Source organism: Thunnus albacares, chromosome 17 (assembly GCF_914725855.1).
Source record: "Thunnus albacares chromosome 17, fThuAlb1.1, whole genome shotgun sequence".
Taxonomy (NCBI): domain Eukaryota; kingdom Metazoa; phylum Chordata; class Actinopteri; order Scombriformes; family Scombridae; genus Thunnus; species Thunnus albacares.
This window is the reverse complement of record NC_058122.1, coordinates 19,801,278-19,829,202: the sequence shown is the minus strand read 5'-3', so window position 1 is coordinate 19,829,202 and position 27,925 is coordinate 19,801,278. Positions and strand designations below refer to the sequence as shown.

The 27,925-nt window shown below is 37.8% G+C and overlaps 2 protein-coding genes across 3 annotated transcripts; one reads left to right on the top strand and one right to left on the bottom strand.

The window, feature by feature from the left end:
• Positions 1–463: 463 nt before the first annotated feature.
• On the top strand, positions 464–14,034 carry unkl (unk like zinc finger). Of its 2 annotated transcripts, XM_044331299.1 has the most exons (16): positions 464–571; positions 1,236–1,445; positions 3,872–4,048; positions 4,613–4,746; positions 4,862–4,997; positions 5,803–5,920; positions 6,440–6,524; positions 6,771–6,937; positions 7,407–7,595; positions 8,514–8,564; positions 8,737–8,914; positions 9,032–9,121; positions 9,223–9,459; positions 10,101–10,288; positions 10,396–10,653; positions 11,373–14,034. In XM_044331299.1, the coding sequence occupies exons 1-16, from the start codon at positions 507–509 to the stop codon at positions 11,526–11,528; spliced, it is 2,439 nt and encodes an 812-aa protein (XP_044187234.1). In that variant the 5' UTR covers positions 464–506; the 3' UTR covers positions 11,529–14,034. The 2 variants fall into 2 exon arrangements, with proteins under 2 accessions (XP_044187234.1, XP_044187235.1); XM_044331300.1 differs by lacking the exon at positions 7,407–7,595.
• LOC122966949 (dynein axonemal assembly factor 8) lies at positions 13,758–27,901 on the bottom strand. Its single transcript, XM_044331292.1, has 29 exons — positions 27,726–27,901; positions 27,502–27,612; positions 27,273–27,407; positions 27,061–27,171; positions 26,834–26,933; positions 26,597–26,696; positions 26,277–26,519; positions 26,100–26,189; positions 25,876–26,020; positions 25,608–25,796; positions 25,365–25,505; positions 25,117–25,278; positions 24,916–25,023; positions 24,625–24,766; positions 24,157–24,439; positions 23,721–23,800; positions 23,402–23,556; positions 22,903–23,029; positions 22,381–22,512; positions 22,129–22,293; positions 21,393–21,695; positions 20,929–21,092; positions 20,704–20,845; positions 20,454–20,548; positions 20,249–20,363; positions 19,806–20,002; positions 19,620–19,705; positions 19,456–19,525; positions 13,758–19,236 (listed from the first exon to the last, which is right to left on the bottom strand). The coding sequence occupies exons 1-29, from the start codon at positions 27,801–27,803 to the stop codon at positions 19,168–19,170; spliced, it is 4,038 nt and encodes a 1,345-aa protein (XP_044187227.1). The 5' UTR covers positions 27,804–27,901; the 3' UTR covers positions 13,758–19,167.
• Between the last annotated feature and the right edge of the window lie 24 nt (positions 27,902–27,925).

Genomic DNA, 27,925 nt, shown 5'->3' with positions numbered 1-27,925 from the left:
AATGATACAATATAGTTGTTTAAGTATTTCTCCATTAGGATTAGCATTGCAGAGAAAGTTTTGAAACATAATTTAGTTTGTGTGGTCAGATAAAAATGTATTATTGTATTATTTTGATGTTTGATGGGAGTTTGACCTCAGTATTGCAAAAATCCTGGCTACAGCCCTGCAGAGCAGACCAGAATATTGTCTGTAAATTCATTTACATAAGTGTAGCCTTTAAAGCTTTGTCCTCATTGTTATGAATGCAGGTGAAATATTAATTCTTTTTTAATTCATATATATATATATATATATATATATATATATATATATATAAATATAACAATAAAGACAGTAAATTGAATCAGAAGGTGTATGGGAGACAAACCAGTGGACATAAACAATCAGAAGTGTGTCACGTGTTTGCAGCGCCCCCCTGCTTCAGTCTCTGCAGCAGCGCGCTGGCGTGCAGGCGGACGTGCAACAGATCCGAGCGCATGCGCAACTCATTGTTTTGACTGAAAATGCCGTCGGTTTCGAAAACGGCGGCCAATGCGTCTCCTCAAACCGAGAAACCTACCCACTATACGTGAGTAAAGCTGCCGCGAAGAAACCAACAAAATCGTTCGCCTCCCGAAAAACGTTATTTGCACGTGCACCTACGCGCGCGTGCAATTTCTCGCATTCCTCAACTCTTGTGTGTGCGCGTTGAAAACATGGTGCTTTTCCTGGCTTTGTGACTACCTAACGTTACATAGCAAACAGCGACTACACGCTAACGACAGCAGTCCTAAGGCAGGAAACACGCACATCTTAAATCACTTAATTGACACGGCGACCGTTACCGGAACCGTTTGCAACTGTTTGACAGACTTGAGCAAGTGTTTCGAATAATCCGTTGAATATTACACCGTCAACTCGGTCTGCTAAATGATTAGCCAGGAACTCGCTAACCAGTCTGCTTGTAAATAGCTCGGCCTTATTTTGAGTTCCCTCTTGCCACGCACATTTAAAGACGTACGCTCAAGGACTCAAAACTAGCGTTACGTAAAGAAATAGACGTAGCTTTCTATGTGAATACAGAGCTAACGTTAGTGACCCAAAATATAGAAGGCTACACCTCTAGCAGCACGACACCTCTCCGTCTCTCAACTTTTCTGTTTTTTTTCCACCTTCGACTCATTTTTCATCAAATAATAGTGATAAATACTCGCTTATTGATTCCTCCTCATTGGTTTTCTTCGTTGTTTCAGATACTTGAAGGAGTTCAGGACAGAGCAGTGCCCGTTGTTCCTCCAGCACAAGTGTACGCAGCACAGACCCTTTACGTGCTTTCACTGGCATTTTCTCAACCAGCGGAGAAGAAGACCCATAAGAAGAAGAGACGGGACCTTTAACTACAGCCCGGACGTTTATTGCACGAAATACGACGAGACAACAGGCATTTGTCCGGATGGAGATGAGTGAGTCCCTGTTTCAGTCATTGCTATCCATCAGCTTCATGAAACTGTCAGTGTGTTATGATGCAGCTGCAGAAATGACTGATAATTTGCTGCAATGTTTTGGGGTGAGGAGCTTTCTAACTATATGAATACAAAGCAGAACTTGAAGCAAACCAGTGACCCTGAAATATTGATCAGCAGGTCGTTTTATAAGTGGTGGATAAATGTTTCTATGTTCCCACAGCTGCCCTAAATAGTTTTGAGATGTGATGCAGGACTTGTGTGTAAATACCCTTTGGCTTTTTTGATAAAATAGTATTTCGTTGCTTCTTATAGTGAATTTTACAGTGACTTTGCCAAACTGTAGCGTTTTATCATTGTGTTATTTATTATACAGACAAAGGAGGGGCTGCTATGTAAGGCAAGGCGAGTTTATTTGTATAGCACATTTCTACAACAGGGCAATTCAAATACAATTAAAATGTGTTAAATTGGAAGTAAAAATAAGCTAAAATAGAATAAGACAGATGAAACAGGAGATTAAAAGATACAGTGCAGTTTAAGATAGTAAACAAAAGCCTCAAATTTGATTTAAAAAAAAAAAAAAAGCGAGAACTGTTTATTTAAAAGAACTGAGAGTTGCAGCAGACCTGCAGTTTTCTGGGAGTTTGTTCCAGATATGTGAAGCGTAAAAACTGAACGCTGCCTCTCCATGTTTAGTTTCGACTCTGGGGACAGAAAGCAGACCTGTCCCAGACGACCTGAGAGGTCTGGATGGTTCATAACAGCAGTAGAAGATCAGAAATGTGTTTTGTTGCTTTATAAACCAACAGTAGTATCTTAAAATCAATTCTCTGACAGACAGGAAACCAGCGTAAAGATCTGAGAACTGTAGCTGTGCTGTAGCAATGTGAGCAGGGGGGCATGTGTTTCTCTTGCTGGTGCATTTTGAGTTAAATTGTAAGAAAAGAATCAAATTTGTTCATTCGTTGGTAATTTTACCAGCTTGCCGTGGCTACAGTAACTCATCCATATGCACACAAGGTGGATGTACAATAATGAAAGCGTGAAGGTTAAGCAAACTCTCTGTTTAATGTGGCAATGTCAGCTCAGCTTCGCCTGAACTGAGATTATAAACGTCCTGTTTGATTATTAAAGCCACGTATACATTTCCAAGCGTTTGAAAAGAGTGCTCTGAAGATAAGATGGAAAACTGGGTGTATTCTTGACATGAAGTTAAGCATGAAAGATGAAAAATATGATTCTGTCATTTTGCAATTCACTTGTTCATTCATTTAGTTCCCTTATTTGAAAAGAAGGATGTTGCAGCAGGTGTTAGCACCGTGATTGCAAGAATCACGTCTTGCCTCGTTCCTTGTTTTGTTGCATACATCATTATTATTAGTGTGCCAGATTTAACATTTCTAATTGAACTCACCCTTTGGTTGGATTCATTGCATCTCTGTTTTTGCCGCTATGATTTTCAGCTGATTACAAAATGTGGTTTCATGCACAAACATTTTTATCGCTAGCTTCATATTTTCACAAATGTCTCCTGTTAATCCTGTTTACAATAAGACACCAATCTGTTTGTGTATTTCTCATGTGTGACCACTAGTCTCCATTGTTTTGCACACATCATCTGTCCTCTGTCACTGTAACAGGAAAAACAGAGATTTCTTTTTTTTCCAAACGGCTTGTGGCTTTGGAAAAGTGGAGCATTTACATGTTTATTGACTGCTGAATGTTCCGGTGGCACAGAAACTAAGATATGTGAATTCTTAAAATGGGTGGGACTGGTGTTCCTCCTTTAATCTTCCATAATTTGTGTATAAAGACCGTTTGTTTTTAGCCACCTCTCTCTGTATGACTGTAGAAATTGAAAAGGGTGCAGCATTTAATTGAGCTCTACACAGAAATAAAAAAAAAAAGAGCTGAAATTATTGAACTAATGGATAATGAACGACTGCAATCCTTACAGTTCCTCCTCTGCCAATGGCAGCTATTTTTGTATGACCTTACACGTTGCTATGGCAACTGTTGCTACTCAAGAAAGGAAAATTTGGTTTATTCAAGAGGCTTATTGCCTATACATTTCTCGAGGAATTGCTGATGTGTCGACCCTGCATTCAAAGTAGAATCTTATTCCTGATTGAAAATGTGCTCAACTACAATAATTAACTCATTATAATGTAATTAATATGTCTTGTTTGCTCATTCTGAATTTTTTTATGTAATTTTTTTGAATGTCAGTCCAATGCTTGCCTGTTTCATGCATGTTATAGTCAGGTCATATGAAATAATATATAACATATAATGTTCGTTATGATCAGTTTAGATTTCAAGTCTTAGCTGCACTTTTTTGTTTATTATTTTAATGTGATACCAAGTCAGTTTTATGCACATAAACAGTTAAATATTTCAGTGTTGTGTTCTTGCTTCTTCAGCTGTCCTTATTTACACCGGACAACGGGTGACACAGAGCGCAAGTACCATCTACGCTATTACAAGACTGGCACTTGTATCCATGAGACAGATGCCCGAGGGCATTGTGTGAAGAATGGCCTCCACTGTGCTTTTGCTCACGGGCCACATGATCTCCGACCTCCAGTCTATGATATCAGGTGACATACAAAGCAAATACTGGCCTCTCTTTTCCCTGCCAAACTTTTCACTCACAAGCCTCACAATAGAGCCAACAAATCAGCCAATTTAGACATAATGTAAACAAAATACCATTTATGGTAGGGGATTAACGTATCGCCAGACTCACAGTTTGGGTTTTTGGGTTTAGCTTGATTTCTAAAAAAAGATAAACTTCTTTTATTGAGCTCTGTGCTGCTGAAAAGTCTGATACCAGCCAAACTGTTGAACTAAGTGTTTCCTGAGCAAAATGTCTGCAGTAAAAATTCAGGAATTAGATTGATAAACCTCTATGTAATCATTACATCATCTAATTTTCATTGGTGAGTTTGTTTTTCTTGGTATTTTAAGAATATTTCAAGATATTTGAAGTTTGAACATCGTGATGCTGTTACACCAGCCTTTAGCCAATATTAAGATACAGTATGTGTCAGATGGTCCAGTGTCAGTTTTTTTATTGGTATATTTAGTCTTTTGAGATTTCGAGCAAATGGATAATATGATTAAAAAAAAAAGGGATAATAACATAACTTATATGTGCACAGAGAGATCCAAGCACAAGAGGCCCTCCAAAATGGACAGTTGGGATCTGGGGAAGGTATTCCTGATCTGCAACCTGGTGTACTAGCCAGCCAAGCCATGATTGAGAAAACTCTGACAGAGGACCCACGGTGGCAAGGTGAGTAACCCCCACTCTAATGGCAATGGTAAACAAACCACAGTTCACCACAAAGTTTTTATTTTCTGCTTGATGAAATGAAAAATTACATTAATACTTTGTACCTATTTTACAGATACCAACTTTGTTTTAGCCAACTATAAAACAGACCAGTGTACTAAGCCTCCGAGACTTTGCAGACAGGGCTACGCATGTCCCCACTACCACAACAGTAGAGACCGAAGACGAAATCCACGAAAGTTCAAGTACAGGTGAGCTAAACAGGTCAAGACGACACATCAGATACATCAGATAATTAATGTGACAGTGTATGAGCTGAGAGACAAAACACATGGAGTCGAAACAAGGTCACTCAGCTATGTGGCTGAAGAGTAGACAATACTGAGACAAAGATGACAAGAAGAAAATTCAAATTAATAGAAAATGAATAACTAATTTGTTAAACACAGCACTTACTTTACTGGCAGATAAGTAGCTTATGGAGTGTCACATGTCGCAGGTTTCGATGGTTTTCAGGGATTTGAGCCGATGTCTTATCATACATGCAGAAGCCTCAGGGTCCTTTTAATGAAGGAGATGTAATTTGCCCACTTAGCATAATATTCCTCCACCTGGTTGATGAGTCTAAAAGACCCTTCCTGAGGTGTCTCTGGTCTCTTAAATACATTTATATTGCAGATGTTTATAAATCCGAATAGGCTGCAGACACATATATCCCACCCACCCAGTACGTAGTTTTCTTGTCTCGTAGTCCAAGTGTTTTTCCTGAAGGAACCTCACATCACAGTGTTTTGACTTAAGAAATGCCAAAACTTTTTTTCTTTTAATAGGTGAATTTAAACCCTTAAAAAATAGCACAATCCCTTATTATACCATTGCATACTGTGCATGTGCACCAATACATTTTTTTTATATCAGCATCTGCCATAATCTGAGAGAAACACTACATAAAACAAGAAAAACGCACAGAGTTGACATTCAAAAAAAAAACAGTGGCATTAAGTCATGTAGTTGCAGTATGTGTAAAGGTTTACGACTGTGTGTGTAACACTGCAGGTCAACTCCTTGCCCTAATGTGAAACACGGGGACGAATGGGGCGAGCCATCAAAGTGCGACAGTGGAGACAGTTGCCAGTATTGTCACTCTCGCACCGAACAACAGTTTCACCCAGAGGTGAGTGAGAGTTTTCTCTTTCCTTAAAATGACCAGATAGGTCGGTTACAACCTTCTACTACCTCTACTTCACTGTGAAATATCTTTCAACGTACAGAGTGGGTGTGTTATGAGATTTTTGTTCTCAGCAGAGATTCATAAAAGCCTTAAATTGACCATTTATGTAAATTGAAAGGTTTGCCACCAGAGAAGATTAGTAAACTAATCATCCATCTATATTCATGGTAGATTGTTGACTCTGGTGCTCTATGCCAACCTTTATACCTTGACTGCGGTGTGTAATTTTTATGGTCTAATAATCCTAATTAGGCCTAATTATCGGCGCTGACAAGTCAATACAAAAAGCCAGATAATGAAAATAAAATGCGATAATATATGGTACCTATAAAACAGCGCTCTCCCTCTAGGATATTTTCTAGTTCATGACACTGTATTTGTGAGGTTTTCCATTGTTAATATTTGATATTGATCTTAACTTTCTCTCTCATTGATGTGTGATTCATTTTTCTATCCTTTTAGATCTACAAATCCACCAAATGCAACGATATGCGGCAAACTGGATACTGTCCCAGAGGACCGTTTTGTGCGTTTGCACACGTAGAAAGTAAGTGAAAGTTCCAACATTAAATACTGTGTTATTTATTTATTTCCTGTAGTGATGTGATAAAGTGGTTCAACAAGTATTTTTTTTTCTTTTTCCTGCTCATCTAATTTCATTTTGTTGTTTATTGCATCATACATTGATAACTCTTTGATAATAGGACTAACATTGATGTTATTGGATGTTGGCTTTCAGCAGCCTGGCTGGTTTAAGACTACATGCAGTTAAATATATTTTTAATCATTTCAGGAATTCCCTCTACAGAAGAGACCATGAGCTCGTTGCTAACGGCGATACAGTCAAGTTCACAGTCCCAGCTGAGCTCTCAACAGTATTCAGAGTGTCCAGTCAGTGAGTGGAACAGTGGAGGCAACTCCACCACCAGTGCAACCAGTAGCAACGGCCAAGTAGGAAGTGTATGTTTACTCTGTTGTTATGTTAATTATTTGATAGGAAATTTATCAGCATCAGCTTGGCACTCAAAAGTAGGCAAATGTCTTAAAATATTATGTAAATGTCTGATTTTATAACTAAAAATCAATTCAGCTGATGCAAACCAGACGTTTACTTGTGGGCATTTTGTTATCATGCTCTAATTTTTCTGTTTTTTAATACATTGATTTGTCATGATATCTATTTTCCTTTTTATTGTTTTTTAATCTCATTCCTACATTGTTTTAAAAGAACATACAATATCCTGCGTCAGCATGATATTTAAGAGGATAATTTAGTAAAAAACAGCAAGTTTTCGTTTATTGTTACATATCCAATCTAATCTCAATCAGTAGTCATCACCTTCATACTCATACTCAGAATATTGCTTTTTATTTTATTATTTTATTGGATCATCGTTTTATTAAGATCATGTTCACTTCTCTTTCTCAGGTTTCATGTTCTAATAGCTCAACTGTAACGCCAAGCTCAGGAAGCGACAGTTTGTTATCCCCAGTGGGATCCATCAGCAGGCCCAAATCCTTAACTAATAGTAGTTTATGTTCAGAGTCCACCACATCCAGTGTCTCATCTCTGACGTCTAACTATCCTAAAGCTCCGGGCTTTGAACGTGAGGATCAGGTATACAGACTGCTCTCTTTAGTTTTAGGAAGAATACAACACATAGACAACTTAGGGCTTTGTCATTGTCAGTCATTTTGAGTCACTGTTTTATTTGTCATTCATTATTTGTCATGTCATTTTTTTTATTTGTCATATTTGAGACATTTTCTTGTAGATTGAATTGTTTTTAAGTGATTTCATGTATTGGATCCTCAGTGTTTGGGGAAAAAACACAGAATATCCATAAATAATGCAGATGTAGCTTGTTTGCATTCATAACACTGCAACACACATCAAGGGTTCATAATTAGAAATGATGTGATGGTTGTGGTGGTGAAATATTTCAGTTTACGGAGGATCTATCAAGTATTGATTAGTTCATAATTAGGTTGTGGGATTCTGAGAGGCTCAATCTTACAATCAAACTGCCTAAAAATGTTTGAACACTGGACACACGAGCAAAGAATATTTGTAACTGAAGACTAAGAGTTTAGCTGCTCTCTGAATACTATCCACTCTCAGTACAAGGTGTCTATTTTGTTCAGGATGTACTGTGATCACAGGCAATGTGTTAAAATCATTCTTAGAGCCATAAGTAGCAGGCTAGGTTCAGTCAAGACACATAATCAGTTTAAACACCTCTCATGCTGATGGGCTGCAGTTCAGCACACAATTACCACATTAATCATGACCATAACAAAACCTACTGACTTTGGACAGGATTTAAGGCTCTCTCAGTGCAGGATTAGATGTCACCAAAGTCACAGTTAGCTCTATCAAGTCAACTGAATAAAGATTAAAGTGTGTGCTTAAATAGGCTCTTTTAATTTTTATCTGTAAGTGCAGCTTAAAAATGGCTTTAATTGATATTGGTTATCTAGATAAAAGAGATTTGTCATTTAATGTGCTGCTTCCGTGTTATTCTGTCATTTTTAGATTAAGAATAAGGGACACATGGATCAAAAATTGATGGACCAAGAAAAACAGGTTTGTGTTTAGATGTGGTACTTTGTAGACAAAGTATAATTTATAGGGTATTACTTTTTTTCTTAGGTTGATGTACTGTTGCTGTTTGTGAATTTATATGTTTCTTTAAAGTGAACTTAAACTTAAATTAACAACATTAGAAATAAAACCTTTCTTTGCTTCCCTTTTTTAGACACAAAATACTGTATTCTCTGCGGTGAACCCTTTGGCATCAAGCTTTACCTCCAGTATAACATCAAGCTTGGCCTCTAGTATTGGCTCAGATAGTTCTTCACCCACCACCTTATCAACAATGAATGCAAAAGCCACTCCTTTCTATCCAGGGAGCAACACAGTGGAGTCTGTTATAGGTACGTGTATGTAAAACGTGATCCATGACTGCAATCGCTTTTTTTTTTTTGTTTTCTCGTCCAATCTCAGTCAGATAAGAAATCAGAACAATCAGAAATGTTGTTTTTCCCCCTCAGGATCCGCTCTGGACCTCAACTTCAGTGACATTAATGTTGCATCTCTGGAGAAGGAGTTAGAGGAGCAAGACAACAATGTAGGACTGGCAAGTAAGTTTACAGTAAAACCTGTTAATTGTTTGATCACAGATGGTGTCGTCATGATTTTGCATGTGAAAATATTTCAACTCTTATTTACTGTGTCCCCATAGGTCAAAGGGTGCTGGGTGGATCCGCTCCAGTAAACATTCCTGGCTCCCTGGCACGATCGTCTTCTTTGAATTCCTCATCATCGCTCTCCACCTCCCCGCTAAGCTCCCTCTCCCAGTCCCTGTCACAGTCTCTGCTGTCTGGGACGGTATCACAGCAAAATCAACCTTCAAACATGTTAGCCAAGCAAGAGCACGGCCTCCTGGGAACACCCACCTCCTCTTCCCAGAACTCTTTGGGTAAGCTGATAGTATCTGACATTTTGCTCCCAAGTGAGCCGGAAAGCATTTGAAGCTGTTTGAATTTAGATTTTAATCTCCAGTATGTCAGTAAAGAATTACAAAAGTTCTTGTAGACTTGCTACACTACTGCTCTGTTCAAAAATGTTCACATTTAGGAATTGAGCACTTCAATTTCACTTAAATGTTTTGTTATGCAGTAATTAAAACTAACAAGTTTGCTTCTGTGTGAAAACTATCTGTACAGAATATGACACTCCCCATCCTTAGACACTCAATTAGGAATATATATATATATATATATATATGGAAAAATTCCCCCAAAAAACCATTAAACAGGAAAAAAATGAAAAAACTTCAGGAAGAGCAACAGAGAAGGAATTTGTCTTCCAGGACAGACAGGCATGCAGTCGATGTCGGGTGCATAATAGACCAAAAAAGCAAAATTACAATATGGAAAAGACATTATTATAGATGGACTGGACACAGATGAAAAATGTGGTGATAAAATTATTTATAGTGTGATAAAGGATGATCAGACATCTCTAAATGATTGTTGTTGAATGAAATTTTCCACTTCTGCACGACTAACCATTAACTTTTCCATTTGGTCTTGTGATTTTAACACCTCACTCGGCTAGGCTTGAACGGAGGAGCTAGCAACATTTGGGACTTTGTAAGTGGCAGCTTTTCACCGAGTCCATCTCCAGTTTTCAGCAGCCTAACCTCCGCAACCAGCAGTGCTGATCTGGCCCGCCTTTTTAGAGAACTCGATGAGGCCAAGAGGAAGATTAAACAGTGGGAGGAGGCGTGGCATCAGGTCAAACAAGTACGTGTTTTTAAATGAACTTTTCATAGCTTTACATGTATCACAGTAACTTCTACCGTCACGAATCGCAGGTATTTTTTTTTAAACAGAAGGATTTTTTTTTCCAGGCTTGTGAAGCTTGCCAGAAAGACGCCCATGAAGCAAAGGAACAAGCAAAAACGGCAGAAGCAGAGCGGCAGCTGGCAGAACAGAAATGGGAAGAAACAGAGCGCAAGCTGAAAGAGCTCCAAGGGGACTTTGATGTGCTTTGTCGCACCCCTGGAACACCTCTCCTACGTAGCTATGGCGAGCTGGACCAGCTCCCCTTGTCAAAGCTTCACTCCATCCAGAGTCAGCTGCGTAATGACCTAGACCTTATAGACGGGGTAAGAAAGACTAGATTACACACAGCATTTCATTAGTAGCATCTTCATAGTTTAAAAACAAAAAACAAAACACGGTTTATCAGGCTATCATTCAGATCTACAGTACTGTGCAAAAGTTTTAGGCACCCTAGATGTTTAGATTCTTATCCATTATGCAATACCATCAGGGAGGTGTCTGATTGGTCCCAAATTTATTCATGACATGACAATGACCCCAAGTATACTGCTAGAATCATAAAGAACTATTTTCATCAACAAGAAGAATGATGAGTCCTGCAACAGATGGTATGATATGGCCCCCACAGAGCCCTGATCTCAACATCATGGAGTCAATGTGGGATTACATGAAGAAGCACCTGAGATGCCCTAAATAATAAATCCACAAAAGAACATTCTTTCTCCAGGATGGTTACAACAACCTACCTGCAAGTTACCATGAAAAACTGTGTTAAAGTGAACCGAGGAGAACTGCTGCTGTTTTAAAGGCAAAGCTGCTCACAGCATCAATTGATTTCATTTAGGTTTCTGCTTTACTTTGTAAGAAGTTAATTGATAAATTAAAACAATTTATAGCAATATTTTTGTAAGCATTCTCACTTTACTTTTAGTGCCTAAAACGTTTGCACAGTACTGTACATCAAGCATGCTAATTTAAAAAGTCTGCATGAACTGTATTTCCCTAAGTTGCAGCTGATATTCGTTCTTTTCTTCCCCAACAGGTAATATATCAGCTTCAGTCAAAGAAATGTATAGTTTGCCAAAAGCATGATCGTTGCATTGTTCTGCAGCCTTGCCAACATTATGTACTATGTGAGAACTGTGCACCTAGTAAAACAGAATGTCCCTACTGTAGAACAAAAATATTGAAGTGGTGATGTACAATTACTCAAGGTACTATTTAAAGAATTAGCCCTTTGAAAAACTACTAATAGATATAACATTTTCTAAATAGCAATGTCTGTTTCATACAGTGATTGAATTAATTTAGAATAAAAATGATGTTTGACTGATGAAACACATAGTATTATGAATTAGGTTGTGTACAGGGGATTCAATCATTTTTAGTTTTTGCTCATTTTATGTGTACATTACCTCGGTCAACCGGATAACTTTCTGTATAAAAAGCCATGCACTCAAAATTAGAATATTGAATTATCTTGTGATGCCCTTTTAACCCTCATCCTGCTCTGAATTTCTCAAATCTTCAATCATGATTCAGACAGTCAAAATGACGTACATGTCCAGATGTGTCCAAATATCTAAATTGTCTTTTTTACACCCAGTTACAAATACATTTGGCTAAACACATAATGCAGTCGTGCTTCCCCCCCAAACAAAATGCAAATATGCATTGCCAACCTGACATATTTCTCTTAGACTAAAATTGCAAACAGGACCAGTAATCCCAGTGAAAAAGCTGGAGACAGAAAGACATCATCTGTGAGTTTAATGGATTGAAATTAGTGTGGATAAATGCATCTGCGATCTCCTGAGGTATTATCTTCTTTACTTAATGCACTTAAAGTCGCCCCAGAGCAAATTCAAAGACATTTCAGAAAATACTGTGGAGATGCGTGTAAAGCCAATGAAAGTTTTAGTAAATCTGTTACATCACATATTGTTATATTTAAAGAACTGTAACTTTAACATTATATCTTAACTGAAAATGGATACATGCTAGTTTTAAAAAATCTTAAAAGTCATATATCTGTCACTTACTGGAAGTCTTAAGATAGTTTTTTCAGTGTAAAAAGTTTGTTAATCAAATTATTCTTTGATATATATACGATAATATCAAAGGGTGCTGCCTTGTAGCTCACTGATGTTCACAGGAGAATATGGAAATACACACAATGATAGAGAAATACAAAGCCATTGTTGATAGTTCGCCACAATAGTTAGTATTGTAGACATTCCAGGTTGGGACATCAAGGGCGAGGAAGTCACTGTGTACATTTTTGAAACATACAAGTAGGAAATGGTGAGTTCACTCTCAAACTAGTCTGGTGATGTTAAACATAAAATGGGCAAAACTCAGAGCTACTTTTTCTTTATTTAAAGAGGACTACAACTAAATCAAAGAATCACAAGGTTGCGTTTGGGAGTAAATCATAGAAAACTGAGAAAACACCTCAATGTGACTGATACATAATCCAGAAATCATATTTTTGTGTTGGCCTAATTAATCATCTCAATAGTCTGGAATACCAGAAAAAAAAAACTGTGTACTCTCTCCATTCACAAAGTATGGAGCTTCCAAAACTGAACTGGTGAAAAGGATCCATTTCATTGTACCAGAAAGCACTACGACGTTTCAAAGCTCCATGCTCTGTGGAACGAGTACACGCTTTCATTCTTGCATTCAACACTAATGGGGTGTGAATAAAAGATGAAAAAAATAATCATCTTTGGCCAAAGTGTTGTCCAACAATAGCAACTGAATATGCAGATATGTAAAATGTTTCACATCTAATGTACCTGTATCTGTACATCAGCAGCAGTAAATCAGACTAACCAAGGAAATTAAAAAACACAAACTATTGTTGTGTTCCTCCTTAAGTAAAGCCACATTTTGTTAAACCCCAAATTTTCACAGATCTCATTAATTTTATTAAAGCAACTAGTCAAGCATCATTATTTTGACCAACTTTCTGAAGAAGTTTGATTTCTTATTAAAGCACTTTGTTGACCTGGGACTATTAAAGGGTATATAGATTTTTTTTTTTTTTTTGCTTTAAGCTGCTTTGTAGGTATTCTTTTGTGTCTTTTTTTAGATTTATACTTTTTTTTCTATATAAGCTAATGTCTGAAGCTTTTGTGTGTACTGTGAAACATAAATTGAATATTTCATGTTTCCTATTGTTAAATCATGGCATGGTTCTACATATTAAGATTTAATAGAAAAGTACTTAATAGTTCCTACTTTCATAGTTAGATTTATAAAATTTCAATCAAATAAGTGCAAATTTAAAATGCATTTTAGGCATAACCAGCAGCTGTAATATCAGTAAGGCACATGCTACATGTTAAGGCTGTTATTCAATCAGTTAGTTTTGTTTTGTAGAGATTTATATAGCCTAGTCATTAGAGAAGCATGTATTGTATTTGCTAAAAGCCTGAAATGGTGATTTTTTTTTTTTTTTTTTTTTTTTGTAGGAATCTAGCCTCTTGACCTTGTCTAGAACATATCGGCCTCTAACTCTAAAGTGCCTTGACTTAGTGGAAAAGGTTATGTGTAGAATTGTCAGAGCAAACACAAGTAGTTGACGCTTGTGCACAGGTTTCTGCAAAAATGTGTCTTGTTTAACTTTGCAGAAAAGTTGACATTCTGTATGACTATATGTGTGTGTGTATATATAAATATATGCCAGTTGTATTTGGCCCAGTCCCATTAAGTATTTCTGCAGAAGATAATTGAAAACAAACATTGTCAGTGCCTGTGTCCTGACTTTCAACCTTAAGAAATGACCCTTCCCTCTCCCCGTCATTCCTTGGTCGTGGTGCTCTTTTGGTGCAGCTTCAGTCTTTGAAATTAGGTTTTTCAATTCAGCGTTTGGGAGTATGAGAACATAAAGACACACATGAATTTGTATAGAAACATATAAAAATGCTTTTTAAAGAGCTCAGTAACTTTTGTTTTGATGTAATAATTCTGCAGTGAATGAAGAATTCTGTAGTTAACTTGTAAGTTGTATTTTGCATAGGATCTGTGCTTAGGTTCCTCTAATTGAAATGACCTTCTACTGTGTTAAAGAATCTTTTTATTCTCGCTTTAAATTCAATAGAAAATCATGTATCGCCAGGTACACTTTTTGCTACTTATAAATATGGGAAAATGCATTGTTTACATTCACATAAATGACAATTAAGCAACTCAGAGGAAAAATATCAAGAAATGTTATGGTATTTTCATGATATAAGCGTTTTCATGATTATATTACGGCATAAAAGGCAGGCTAAACACATCTGGTATTGCATGTTATGCGATATATATTAACCAGCTACAAAAATAGAAAAAAAAAAAAAAGTTCGCACTGTGTCACACTGCCAGAATATTTGTATTGACTTATTTTTAGTGTAGTAAAGGCTTAATAACTTCTGCAAGCTTTGCTGCTATTGGAAAAGGTATTAATGTAGTTTCTTGTAATACATTTAGATGTTTGAATGTTGTTATGCATCCACAGCTCAGATTTCAGAAACTATGAAATAATCTGTCTTCTGCATCTAACTTGACTAAACCTTATTTGATTTAATTATTCATTTGTAAATCCATTTTGAGTCTAATTTTCTGTACTTTTGTAAATCCCTTAGAATGATGTCACAGACATGTACTGCTGTAGATTGTCCGTTTTTTAATTGATTTGAAGGTAAATGTATTTTTGTTGCTTTTTTTTTTTCCTCCATACACTGAATAGCAGTGTACGGTGCAGCTAATTTCACAGGGTCCTTTGGTCTAGTTTGTTTTGCCTGTGAAGCCAACAAAATTAATGATGTCTAGTGTGAAATTCTAAAAATGAACCAAAGTGGTGTTCTAGTAGCTGTCCAAATATGTATTCTAAAGGGAAAACTTACCCTCGAACAGAATTCAAATAATTGCTACGATATTGGACGGACCGGCCTGTAGTTGTGAACGTTGCTGGGTCTCGCCCAAAGCCAGAAAGTGCATGTGAGAGCGCCATGGTCATCTAGATGAAACTGAGACAAAGTCCAGCATTGTGAGTGATGGGAATTCTGTTTTTGGATGGATTTTTGCTGTTATATTTCATTCAGTAGGACATTTATCTTAATGAGTAAATGACAGGACTATGCCAACGGCTTTTGCTTACAACATTAATGGACTTGAGCCCATTTTTTGCAGTTTTACCAAAGACCTGTACTGTCATTTCTTTTGTATTACATTTCATCATTCATTTTATTTCAGTAAGAAACCTAAATTGATTTTTTTTTTTTTAATGAATCACCTAGTACCTTAATAGATAATGTTCATTAATAGTAATTATCGCTATTTTTTTCCATGTAAAGTTGGCTATAGTGAGTTGATACACAAATGATCAAAAATGCATGGGTTGGATCCTAACAAAATGTGTATTGTACATTTGATTTCGTGTTAAGTATACATTGACGTTTATGGCAGATTTGTGCAATACTGGCTAGCACATGCTGACCTTAAGCGAGGATTCAGTGTCAGTTTAAATGTTGTCTACAGTGAAGGAATGTCAAAGGTGAATGACATTTGTGTTTCTGAAGTGGCCATACACAGCTGTATGCTAAAGTTTGGCCACCCCTTGACAAATAACATGTTTTGGTGATTTTTTTTCTTTAATTGAAAAGAAGTAAACACTTCCTCTCTAGGATATGGAATATAAAACACAATATTTTCAGCAAAATTAATGCATAGTTACTTTTTATGTCATAAACTGAACAAAAATAAAAACATCATTGTGGCATGTGCAAAAGTTTGGGCACCCTAAGAGCTCCGAAGTCTTAAGATTCTTTTTACAAGCTCTCAGACCTTAATCAGCTTGTTAGGCCTGAATCATGTCAACAATTAACATAAGAAATGTCAGCTGTTGCCAATTTCAAAGCTTTACAAATACTGACTCTTAAAACCTTTTGCGAACACTCAGTAATCATGGATTCCTCTAAGCAGCTGTGTAAGACACTGAAAATTAGTTAGTTATTGATGTCCACAATGCAGGGGAAGGCTACAAGAAGATAGCAAAGTGTTGTCAGCTTGATAATTGTAATTAAGAGATTGCAGTTTAGTGGAACTGTGGAGATCTGGAAGATCAAGAAAACTCTTGGAGAGAACTGCTCGCATGCTGATCAGAAAGGCAAATCAAGACCCAATTTGACTGCAAAAAACTTGCAGGAAGATTTTAGCAGACTCAGAAGTGGTGGTGCACCGTTCCACTGTGCAGCGATGCTTACACAAACAAGACCTTCATGGAAATCAGTAGAAGACAACCTTACCTGCGTCCTGTGTGAAACAAGTGCTGTGGACTGATGAAGTTAATATATAATTCATTGGCCACAATCAGCAAAGGTATGTTTAGATAAAAGCAGCATTTCAGCATGGCTTCTACAAAAGGATAATGATCTTAAACATACCTTTAAATCCACCGTGGACTATCTCAAGAGATGCAAGCTGAAGGTTTTAGAACGACCTTCACAGTCCCAGACTTAAACATAATTGAAAATTTGTGGGTAGATCTTAAAAGAGTTGTGCATGCAAGACAGCCCAATAATATTTCAGATTTGCAAAGAAGAGTGGAAGAAAATACAAGAATTGAAAGACATTTAGCTAGCTACAAAAAACGTTTGCAAGCTGTGATATCTGCCAGACGGGGGGTTTACTGACTATGTAGGGTACCCAAACTTCTGAAAATGCCACAATGATGTTTTTATTTTTGTTCAATTTATGACATAGAAAGTAACTATGCATATATGTTTGCTGAAAATATTGTCTTTTATGTTCCATATCCTAGAGAGGCTGTGTTTACATAATTTCAATTTTTAAAAAAAATCACCAACATATGTTATTTGTCAAGGGTTCCCAAACTTTCGCACACAACTGTTAACTTCACTACAGTAATGTTTTGAAGTTAATTTTGTTTTTTGACTTTGCTTAACTACATAATCTCAATCACTTTGGAAAACAGATGGTTATGCATTGTATGCTGTTATGATAAGCCTACAGTGACTGTAAGGTGCTTTCTTTCTGACTTTTTCTTCAAGTCGTGGTCCAAATTAGTTTTTTTTTTTTTGTAAAGTAACAGGGGACAGATGATGATTGTGACAAACATCAATGGCAGATACAGACATAATTAAAGCTGAGTTGTTTATGGCCCTCGATCTCTAGCGGTCTACTTGCTTCAATCACAAGTTTTTTAATAAGAAATGAAATAAACATTCACTTTGTAAGCAAATTTGTTAAATTTCTCTGTAACGGACCAATTACGTTAACATTTGTGCCTTTTATGATTACATAATTTTGATTGGTATCAAGAGAATATTTCTCGGAGACAGTGTCTGTTCTCAGTCAAAATACAAAATGTAACATATTTAATTAGAATTAAAAGTCCAGTGCCTTACAATACTTCTGTGGACCACAATGTAATCGCTAAATGATCCTCTGTATTCAGGCCACTTGAGCTGAAAGGAAAATGGCCAAACAAATAAGATTTGCTTTACCAGTTCCACAGGATGAAGCAAAGATGTTAATTTAATGATAACTGTCTATCTCTGTCTGTATTTGCCATACAATTCAAGAAAACGCAGCAATACTTAATACCATTACTACCATTGAATACACAATTTTGATCTCAATTAGTCATTCGGCACCAAAAACTCAATTGTTTGTAAGGAAAAGCACCAAATAGGAAGAATCTTGTAAATGAACTGTAATAGCTGTATCATTATGCTCTGCATTGGAATCGTTTAATCTATTTTGCATTATTGTTAGTTGTTGTGTTGTCTTTGTTTTAATATTATGAAAATGGAGCCTGAAGATTTATGCAATCTTGTACATGTATATGAGTATGATGTATGGAGCTGTTCAAATTAAGTAAAAATACTAGTACAACAAGTGTTGTCAAAAGTAAATAATCTGAATGTGGAACCAGTTGTTCCATATACTGTAGAAAATTTCAGTAGAAATGTTATTTTAACATTGAAGCCCTGAAATATTGAATGTATTGTTCTAAATTAGATATTCAATGAATAGGTCACTGGAATATTATGGAGCGCAGTTAATTCATCATGATGTAGCATCTAGTTGTGAACTGCTATTCAATAAAATTTATTAGAACTAAAACGAATGCAAGTTTTCAAGTTTCTATTTGTCAGTATAACGAGGAAAATAAGGAAAAAGATGTATTTTTCTCAGGGTAATACGGCGATTTAATAGAATGTGTTAAATCTGAGGAAATTGCATTTCATGGATTTACTTAATGTCAGTGGGTTTAGACCTTATTTATAGATTTAAAAACGTCCCTTATTTTGTGACAGGCTGTATGAATATGTAGGAAATTCTCTACTGATAATTGTAGGAATTATTCTTTTGGTATATTGATATTTTTTGTGTTGTGAACACAAAAATAGGTGCAAGTCTTAGAATACTAGGTTTTTCTTTTCTACGTTGAGGATTGTGTACCGCATATCTTCTGTAGTGTATTACTAGTTTGTTAACACTTGTTAAATTGTTACACTACAGTTATGCAATGGTTTACAGAGTTCACAAAATTATTTTTTATCATCTTGAGAATTAAAATAATTTTTCATCTGAAATGTGTGAATACTTTTTGTCTCAAACACAACCTACAGAACAGAACCTTTAGAAGACTGGAAACCGATTTTTAGAAAAAAAAACTACATTACAATGGCTTGAAAAAGATATTTATATTATCTAAAACATGTATTTGGAATTATGAATTACATTTTTTCAGTATAAAATGCAACAGATGTTGCTTAATGTTTGTAAAATGTGTATGTACGTCTTCACACATTTTAACTTTATGGTACAATGGTATACCAGCTCTCAGGAGACAAGGCATCAAACAGGTAGCATATCAGCTGCTCGGCCTGGTGGAGAGAACACAACATAGATAGTCTAAAGGTGCCTGTAAGCAAACAGCAAAATGAGCAATACTTGAAGCACCAACTGAAAACATTCATGACAATATAACATGTTAATCAGTACACCTGGTTGATTTCCATAGAGCAGCTAAAGTCACCTGACTTGTAGTCTTGTAAGTAAAATGCAAACCTTAAAGCAAAAGCTGACTTATATTCATGATTTACCTCTTTCTCACTTTCTGGGTAGATCATCGTTTCCCCCACTTTCTGTAGGTCTGACCTCTCCTTGTAAATGCTGTTGTAACAACAAAATGAAAAGGTAAAGGGTTATTTAAAAGCAAATATTCTAAATGCATGCACTGAGAGGTTTGAATTGTCTTTTTCCACACCTCTGGAGGATCAAGTCAAAGCGGGTCACGACTTTTTCCCCTTGAAGAGCGATGATGAGGCAGGGGGCCGAGTGAAGATGAGTCATCTTTTAAGGATGCAAAGAGATAAAGGATAACTCAACTGCTGATTGCACTGCACGAGAAGAAAGTAAGTTCTAAAGCTTATTTCAAAGCCACACTCCTCACCTTCTCATTTCCACTTGATAACAGTATCCTGGCGATGTGTTGCCTCTGCTCATTATCCAGTATGGTCAACCTCCCTGCCACCAGATGGCAGCCTGACCTCAGCAGCTGCTCCAGCATGTCCAGCTGAGATGGCACTTTTAAGGGTAGCAGCAGACAGGTTGTTTGCCAGAGAGCGATGTGTATCAGGGTCCCTGGTACTAAAAAAACAAGCCAAATAGGACATTGGTTTTCTGCAGAGTCTAAAAAGGTCATCTGGAACTGAGTCATATTTCAACATCAAAGTCCCAATAAATGATTAAATAATTTAAAGGGACCCATTTTTCTTTTAGAAGTGACTGAACCATGCAACCTGAATACAGGCCATATCATGGGTCTGCAGAGTGTTAAGTTTAAATGAAAGTTACATATACAATACATATATATTATAGTGTCTCTGTCCAAACCTCCATTTGGTCCTGGCGCCATCAGAGGTGACAGACCTTCTTTGGCTGCAGGGGCCAATGTACAGCTTTGCTCACGCACTACAGAAGCTAAAGAGTCTGAACACAGGCTAAATATCTGAAACAAGAAATCAACAACAAACATAAAGTAGTGCAGGTGACAACTTCACAAAAGTTTGAAGTCTTATGCTGTGTGTGACATGTATACCTGCTCTTGTCTCATTATGCTGGTTTCAGCACTGCAGAGCCCCCCTGGGAAAAACCTCTTGACATCCTGAATCGCTCTCTGATATGTTCCCGATCCTATAACATTTGTTTATTGACATTTTACTGACACATACGCAGGAATTCTATTCTTACTGGTTTATCTCTGTGGATTCAGAGTTCATGAATGTGAGCCAATATGTGGCGCAGGGCACTGATCATACTGTAGATGCTGTAGTATGAATGAGCCATACCATAGCAGGCTGTCCACAGGGATGAGTCCTCCTGGCCCAGCATGTCCAGAAGCCTCTGCACAGCATTTTCCCCCTTGAAGCAGAGAGCCAGCGATGAGCCAGAGCACAGGAACTGCACACGGGCCTCCAAGTCTGAGGGGTCCTGTACAGAACAAGTTAACCCTATATGAATTATCAGTTGGCATGAACAGAGGGCTCATTTGTCAATTAGACATTCTAAGTTACATTTTCCGCAGACAGCCGTGAGTTAGCATCACTTTTGTCCAGGGTCACTACTCGCAAGCCCACCAACGTGAGACCACTCTGCTGGAGTTTGCAGAGTATCGTAGCCAGAGTATGATTCCAGACGCTCGGTTTGAAGAGGAACACAGTGAGCAGCATCTGTGGATCTGAACAGAAAGTTAGCTTGTTCCTGCTCTACAGTATCACTGAAAACGCCAATATATATTCAGAGTACAACATCACATTTATCATTTGCTGCTTTTACAAGTTATACAACAAATATAGCAAAATTAGTGCAAAGAAAAAACTGAAGCACAAGTAAGTTGATAAAAATCTAGTTATAGATTACACTAACTAATACCTGAAACATATCAAATATGTTTATATTATTAAAGGTGGGGTTGCTTTCCCTCCTTTTTTACTTTTTCACACACAGCCTTGTATATACACCCACTCAGCAAACTTACCAGGAATCATCTCATGGTCAAAGAAGAAGAGGGAGGCTTGTCTGAAAGCCACTTCAGGTGTGGGTGACATCAGGACGCTCAGGTCACCAGGATAATCGTGTGGTAGGAGCTTCTGCAGTGAAGCAAAAGCATCCGGTCTTCTAAGAGCACACAATAGAGCAGGAGATGACATCAGACGGTCCAGACTGCCATGGTACAGCTGCTCTCCCACCTCATAAGGACTCAGCCCCTGGGCCTGAAGTCGAGTCAACACGGGCAGCCACTTCAGGCCAAGCAGCTCAAATGGTGAATATCGCACATCACCTTAAAAATCAAGGAAAATACAAGCAGAGAGGAATGGCAACAAATTTCCGCTTTAATAGCTCTTCATAAATGTCATACTCATCAAGTGCCAAATACAGGTTAACCTATCGTCTTTGTCATAGGATGCTTTTACTAAATTATATCAATACTCTCTCACTCTCTACACATAAATAGATTTTATTGACAACAGTTGGGTTACATTATTTGCAGCTTCTTCATTACATTTAGTTGAAGTAATATTTCTTACTTTTTAGTGCTAAACACCACTTGGATGCATAAAGTAATTCACTCACATACTCATTAATTTGCTCACTTGCTGAACTGTGTGGGTTGATTTGTGTATTTGACAGTGTGTTTGTTTATTTACTGCTGCCCCCAGTTCCAAAACCCAGGACAGGCTGTGCTATGAGAAATACATAGGACCTTCACCCACCTTGTGGCCTTTCTGTCAGCACTCTGTGTAGGAGGCTCAGGCCTTGGCTCATGTCCTTTCCACACAGTGTCAAAATCACCACCTGCTCCATGTCAGACTTGAATGGACACTTTTGCCGTGACAGGATCACATCGGAAGGATTTGGCACTGCCCACATACACCTAACTAAAAAGAAAACATATATACATAAAAAAAAAACAGTAGAGGATATTCTACTAGAATCTTTACTTACATTGAATTCACAGTACTTACCAAATATATGGAACAGGTTGCTGTTGTAAGGCACAGTGTGGAAACACAAGCTTGGCTCTACTGCCTGATCATCATTATGTCTGGAGCGGATGCAACCCAGAAGCTGTTGTGCCTCAAATTCTCTCATCAGGGCTGAAACAATATGGCAATTGGACAAAATTATTTAAATGGAAATATAATTAGCAATACAGACTTTGCACATTATCTGTAGTTTTTAGATAATAAGAAGTCTTATTGCATATCATTTTACACTACATATTTTTAGCCATGCTAACGGCATTCCAGACTGAAAAATATCAGATATTAAGTAGTAAACGTTATACCTGCTTAACATTAACATGTTAGCATTGTCATTATTAGCATGTTAGCATGCTGACTAAGCATTTAGCTTTCAGCACTGCTGTGTCTAATTATAGCCTCACAGAGCCACTAGCATGGCTGTAGACTCTTAGTCTTGTTGCTTTTCATATAATTTACTCGATGAATGATGCTGTAAATATAATGTGAGATGGAATTTGAGACCTGCTGGCAGAGTAACACTGTGACACAATGCATTTTCTTTCCTCAGTATCAACACCAGAGAGTGAGAAGGCAACTCTAGCTCCTCCTGATCCGGGGGGACAATAGGTGGACTGCAATACACAAGTGCCTGAGGAAAACACATACAGGATTCAAGACTGTGGTGAAAAATAAAGAAGAACATTGGCCACAGCTAGAAACATTTGAATGCATCAAAAAATTCACCATCTGAATACATTTACTTACAATTAAAGCTACAGTTTCTATTATGATACAGCCTAAATGTCCTCGTTTCAATACAAGCTCAAGGGTGTGACAACCAAAACCATTACTACTGTCCACCCCCATTTTCTCTAGAAAATGGTGAATATCCCTAGAAAGCAACTAAAATAAAAATATACCATAAATCAGAGATCAATTGCTGACTTTGATTCATGAGGTTCAATAAAATACTGTCTCAGCTCCCCATTCTTCTATTTTATTCTATCGCACATTTGTTTACCTGCTGGTTGGTGAGTCCCAGGACTGCGGCTCCGTTACTTTGTAGCTGCAACCTCTGCAGCCCCCTCAGACTGAAGCCTCTACGTTCACATACAGCCAGCACTTGGACGTAGCAACATGGAGGCACAATAGGTGACACCACAAGGAGCATGTCACCTGTGCAGGGGGAGAGAGGCGGGTGGGCTAGCAACTCTACTCTTTGATACTCAATGCAAACAAAATTTCCCTTGGGACAGTTAAGATGAGAGTTGAAAATGAAATATGGACACAATATAGCGTTCCACTTGTGACAGTTTCAGCTCCTTGCTGAGTTACAGTACCTTTAGTTGTAGCACACAGAAGGGCAGATGATCTAACATTGAACAGGTTGCATCCAGCTCTGTCTCCTGAAGGTACAACCCTACAAACAAAAGGGAGTTTTTTATTCATGTGCTTAAAGTGACTGATTATATCACTATTATAAAACAAAATCAGAGTCACAGTAATACAAAGGACAAAGGATAAAAGGACTATACTGTAATATGTAATAAATAAAATCTCTATTTCAGTAAAACTTAACTCTTTGAACAATGAGATTTAGATTTAGAGGTGCATCATTTTCAACTATTTTTATCCACAGTTACTTTGAAATAGTTGGTCAAATAATTGGTCAACATAGTCTAATAATACATTTAAGAAGTTTAAAGAAAAACCTTACACAAAGTAAAAAATATTACACTGTTGAATGAATTTTTGCATTTTGGAATTTTGACAAACTTATTAGGCTGGCTGTGATTCTGTGTCCTTCCTCCTCGAAGCCGTCCTGAAAACCACAAGCACAGCTCCTTGTGGACTTGACTGGCCAGTTGAGGGGAGTACAAGAGTGGAGATCCTTGACCTCTGCAGTGGTTTTTAGAAGTTGGCTCTGTCTTCTTGAGCAGCATAGGATCTAAAGAATTGGTTAAATCCTTCATCACTGAGTGAGCACGAGGGCCCCGAACAGCTAGAGCAAGGACAGGCCAGCAGGTCTCATCGGCTCTTTGGATAACTGGTTCAGCACCTATGAATCAGATGGAGAGTTTTGTTTTCAAATACTATTTTTATTCAATAAAGACATTTGCTTTGATTTGATGTTACAAAGGTCCTGGGCCACAGTGAGATCCAGGGCGGCATGTACACCAGACCTGTGAGCCAGAAGGAAAATTACTGAGCACTTTTATAACAAAGGGCTTCAGGTATTCTTACCAATACAGTTACTCAGGACCCCCTGTGGTGGATAAAGGAGCCGCAGACCACACACATCGAGTCCTGAGTCGAGAACGAGCTGGAGGGTACGGTGTGTTATGATGGGATGTAGGGAAAAGGCACACCACAGAGTGAATGATACCTACAACAGAAATGAAGGGAAAGTTAGCATAAATTCAGTTCCTGCTACATCAGTGACTCACTGTTTCCTGAGATCAAAAGACAGCGGTTGGAACGGAACAACTAATGACAAGGTACAACTACTGCACTTTTGAAGGGCAACGTCCTCACCTCTGTGTGCAGCTCTTGTGCGGTCTCTCTCCCCTTACAAACACACTCCTGAGTTTCCACAGTCTGCCAGTAAAACCCTGGACTGAGACCAAATGTCCTATCTATAACCTGAAATACAAAGCCAAGGCAACAAAATACAGTCAACAGAATGCAAAATCATCTGAGTGCTTGGAAATATATAAAATCTCTGCAGCAATCCACCTTTTTGTTTGAAGTGGCAGAGATAAAACAACTTAAATAAGAAGAAGGCAGGTGGATGGGTGAGGTCGGAGGTAGCCAGTGGGCAATTAAAGCGAGAGGGGTCTCGGAGAGGAATCTGCAGACATGTTTATGGAAAGGTGCATGGATGTCTGTGTCCCTTTTCTATAAAACAAACAAAAAAACAGCATCAGCACCCAGATTATTACACACTGTGAAGCCTAAACAGTAAGTGTGTTTTTGCTATTCACCCTTGGTGTATAGCTGTAACGAGCCACAGCTAAAACATGCAAAGCTAGCCCATCCTCAGTCCACAGCTGCTGGAGTCCTGTAACCCAGAACGGGACCTTTGCACCAACTTCATCTTCATCATGATGAGGGTCTGGGCCAACCTAGCACACATAAACAAGTGTCCCTGACAAGTTGAGGCATGAACTCAGCTTTAATAATAAACTTTGGCATATGTTCGGAAAGAGGAGCCACTGCACACTAACCAAAGACAGAAACCAAGCCACAAGAGTGTTGTATATGTTTGCTTTGGTTACAGGATCCAGATATTTTCTTTTTCCATAAGATCTGCCTTCAACCATACCAGGACTGGAGAGGCTGACAGTAAGTAGCATGCACCCCTTACTTGCAATATCTGCTGGAAGTGTACTGATTGACTGGAGATGAGATGCTTCCTGCAAAACAAACCATGAATAATAAGTGTTGGCACTTTTTAAATGATACTGTAAATTTTGAGTAGTTGTGGTTACTTACAAAATCATAAAGAACATCAGTCTTTTCAGCAGCTGGCTGCTTCTCTCTGACAGATTTAGTCGGACGATGTATTTTCAGTTCCTTGAGAATTTGCTGGTGTTCATGTTGTAATGTCTGCTTAACTTGCTGCCTCTGTCGTTGGTCTCTAACAGAAGCATCATCATGGCTAAGATATTAAATTTATTGTAAATGATGTGCTGAATGAATAAAGAAAAAATCCATACCTCTGCTGCTTTGGTTCTTTGGGATATTTATTCCCATTTCCATTCATCTCCCTTATTTTCTGAAGCAACATACTCTTGCCAGTCACTTCCCTGGAAGCAGAAAAATGACAATATGAACTCGGACAAAATGTGCTTAACTGAAGCATGACAAATGTTTCCAATGCAAGATATATTTACCTGTCCCCCGCCCGTGATCCAATATGCACTTTAAGATTGGGTTTCTTTGCAGGTGGTATTTCCTGGTGAGTGTTGTGTTTGGCTGGTGACTTGTAATCTGATGAAAGCTTTGGGGATGTTCTTGGTGGTTTTATTGAAGGATCAGGGCAGCGCAAGTCAATATAAACTGTGGGACATTCCTGGTGGCTCAACTGCAACTCTGTTGCCATGTTTTCAAATGATTTATTGCACACATTATTCTGTCTGTAGGAAACAGGTGATTATTATTATTATTATTTTAGGGATTTGGTTACAAAACTTTATTTGTTATGTTAACTTACCTAATGTGGTTAGGACTTTTTGCAAGATCTGACACAGACTGGCTCTTGCAGAAAGCAACGAGCTTCTCCATTATATTCTGGGACCTGTCCTTGTCACCATCTATGAAGAGAAATTGGTTTGAAACTATAGACACAGCAAATTCACAACGTAAAATATTAAATAAATAGGCCCATAATTATCTACAAACCCTTTATAGATCACCATTGCTATAATGAGCACAAGTAAGTATCACTTACCTGCATGTATTTTTGCAACTTCCCCTGACACACCCTGTTGCAGAGGCAGCTCATCTTTGAGATTTTGGAGGACATCATCCAAATCCCACTGATCAAGCATCTGAATGTAATTTAAGTGTGTTAAAAAAGGGTATTTTTTTTGGATAAAAACAGCACCTTGTATTGAGAATATTTACCTGCATCAAGCATAACTGGTGAAGATTATCTTTTTACTTTACCAAACTCACCGCAAATGAGAGAACAGGAAAACCCTTATCAGATTTAGTGTTGTCCACATTTGATTTTGCATCCAGCTTGACTCTGTTCAACTCCACTAGATTTTTCTCACAAGCACTTGCCTTTATAATGGAGACACGGAGAAGGAATGAAAGGAAATGATTGATGAGAGTGCTTTACTGTAATCTCATCAGGACAGTGACTGCAGATGAATATAACCCACCTCAGCAGCAGTACCAGAGTGCTGTGTACCCCAGTGAGTTGCAGTAGTGCTTTCTACAATTTCATCATCCAACTTCACACTCTGGCTGCAATTCTCTTCTGACCAGCATGTCTGTGTGAAAGGTTTCAACAGCTCCTGGACTCATACAAACACACAGACAGTTTATGTCAGGTCAGTGGGTCCTGACATTACTAGCATTATAACACTCTTGAAAATATAATTGAATAACCTCCAGTTCAGCATCTTCCATTGGAAAACTGTCCTCCTGGGTGTCTTCAGGGACCTTCAGAGAAAGACCAGCTGGTCTTTGAAAAATTGTGACAATCCCTTCATCCTCAGACTGTAAAGACGTAACATTGTTTGGTGTTATCTGCTTTAGCTAACGTGAATTATGCTCGTGACAGTTAGCAGATGTTATCACTTTTTCATTTTAGGAATAAAGAAACAGCCTACCGATGAAGAATTAAAGTTGATGGTCGGTATATGCGGTTTCACTTTCTCCAGAATTGAATTCCAATGATTCAGCTCCATTTCCAGCGGCCATAAATAAACCAGAAAGAAAGATAAACCTGTGTTATGTAACTTTGAGGAAAGTATTTGAGGATCCTTGGTTACCACTGGCAACAGAAAGCTTCTCTGCACGGCACGTGAGC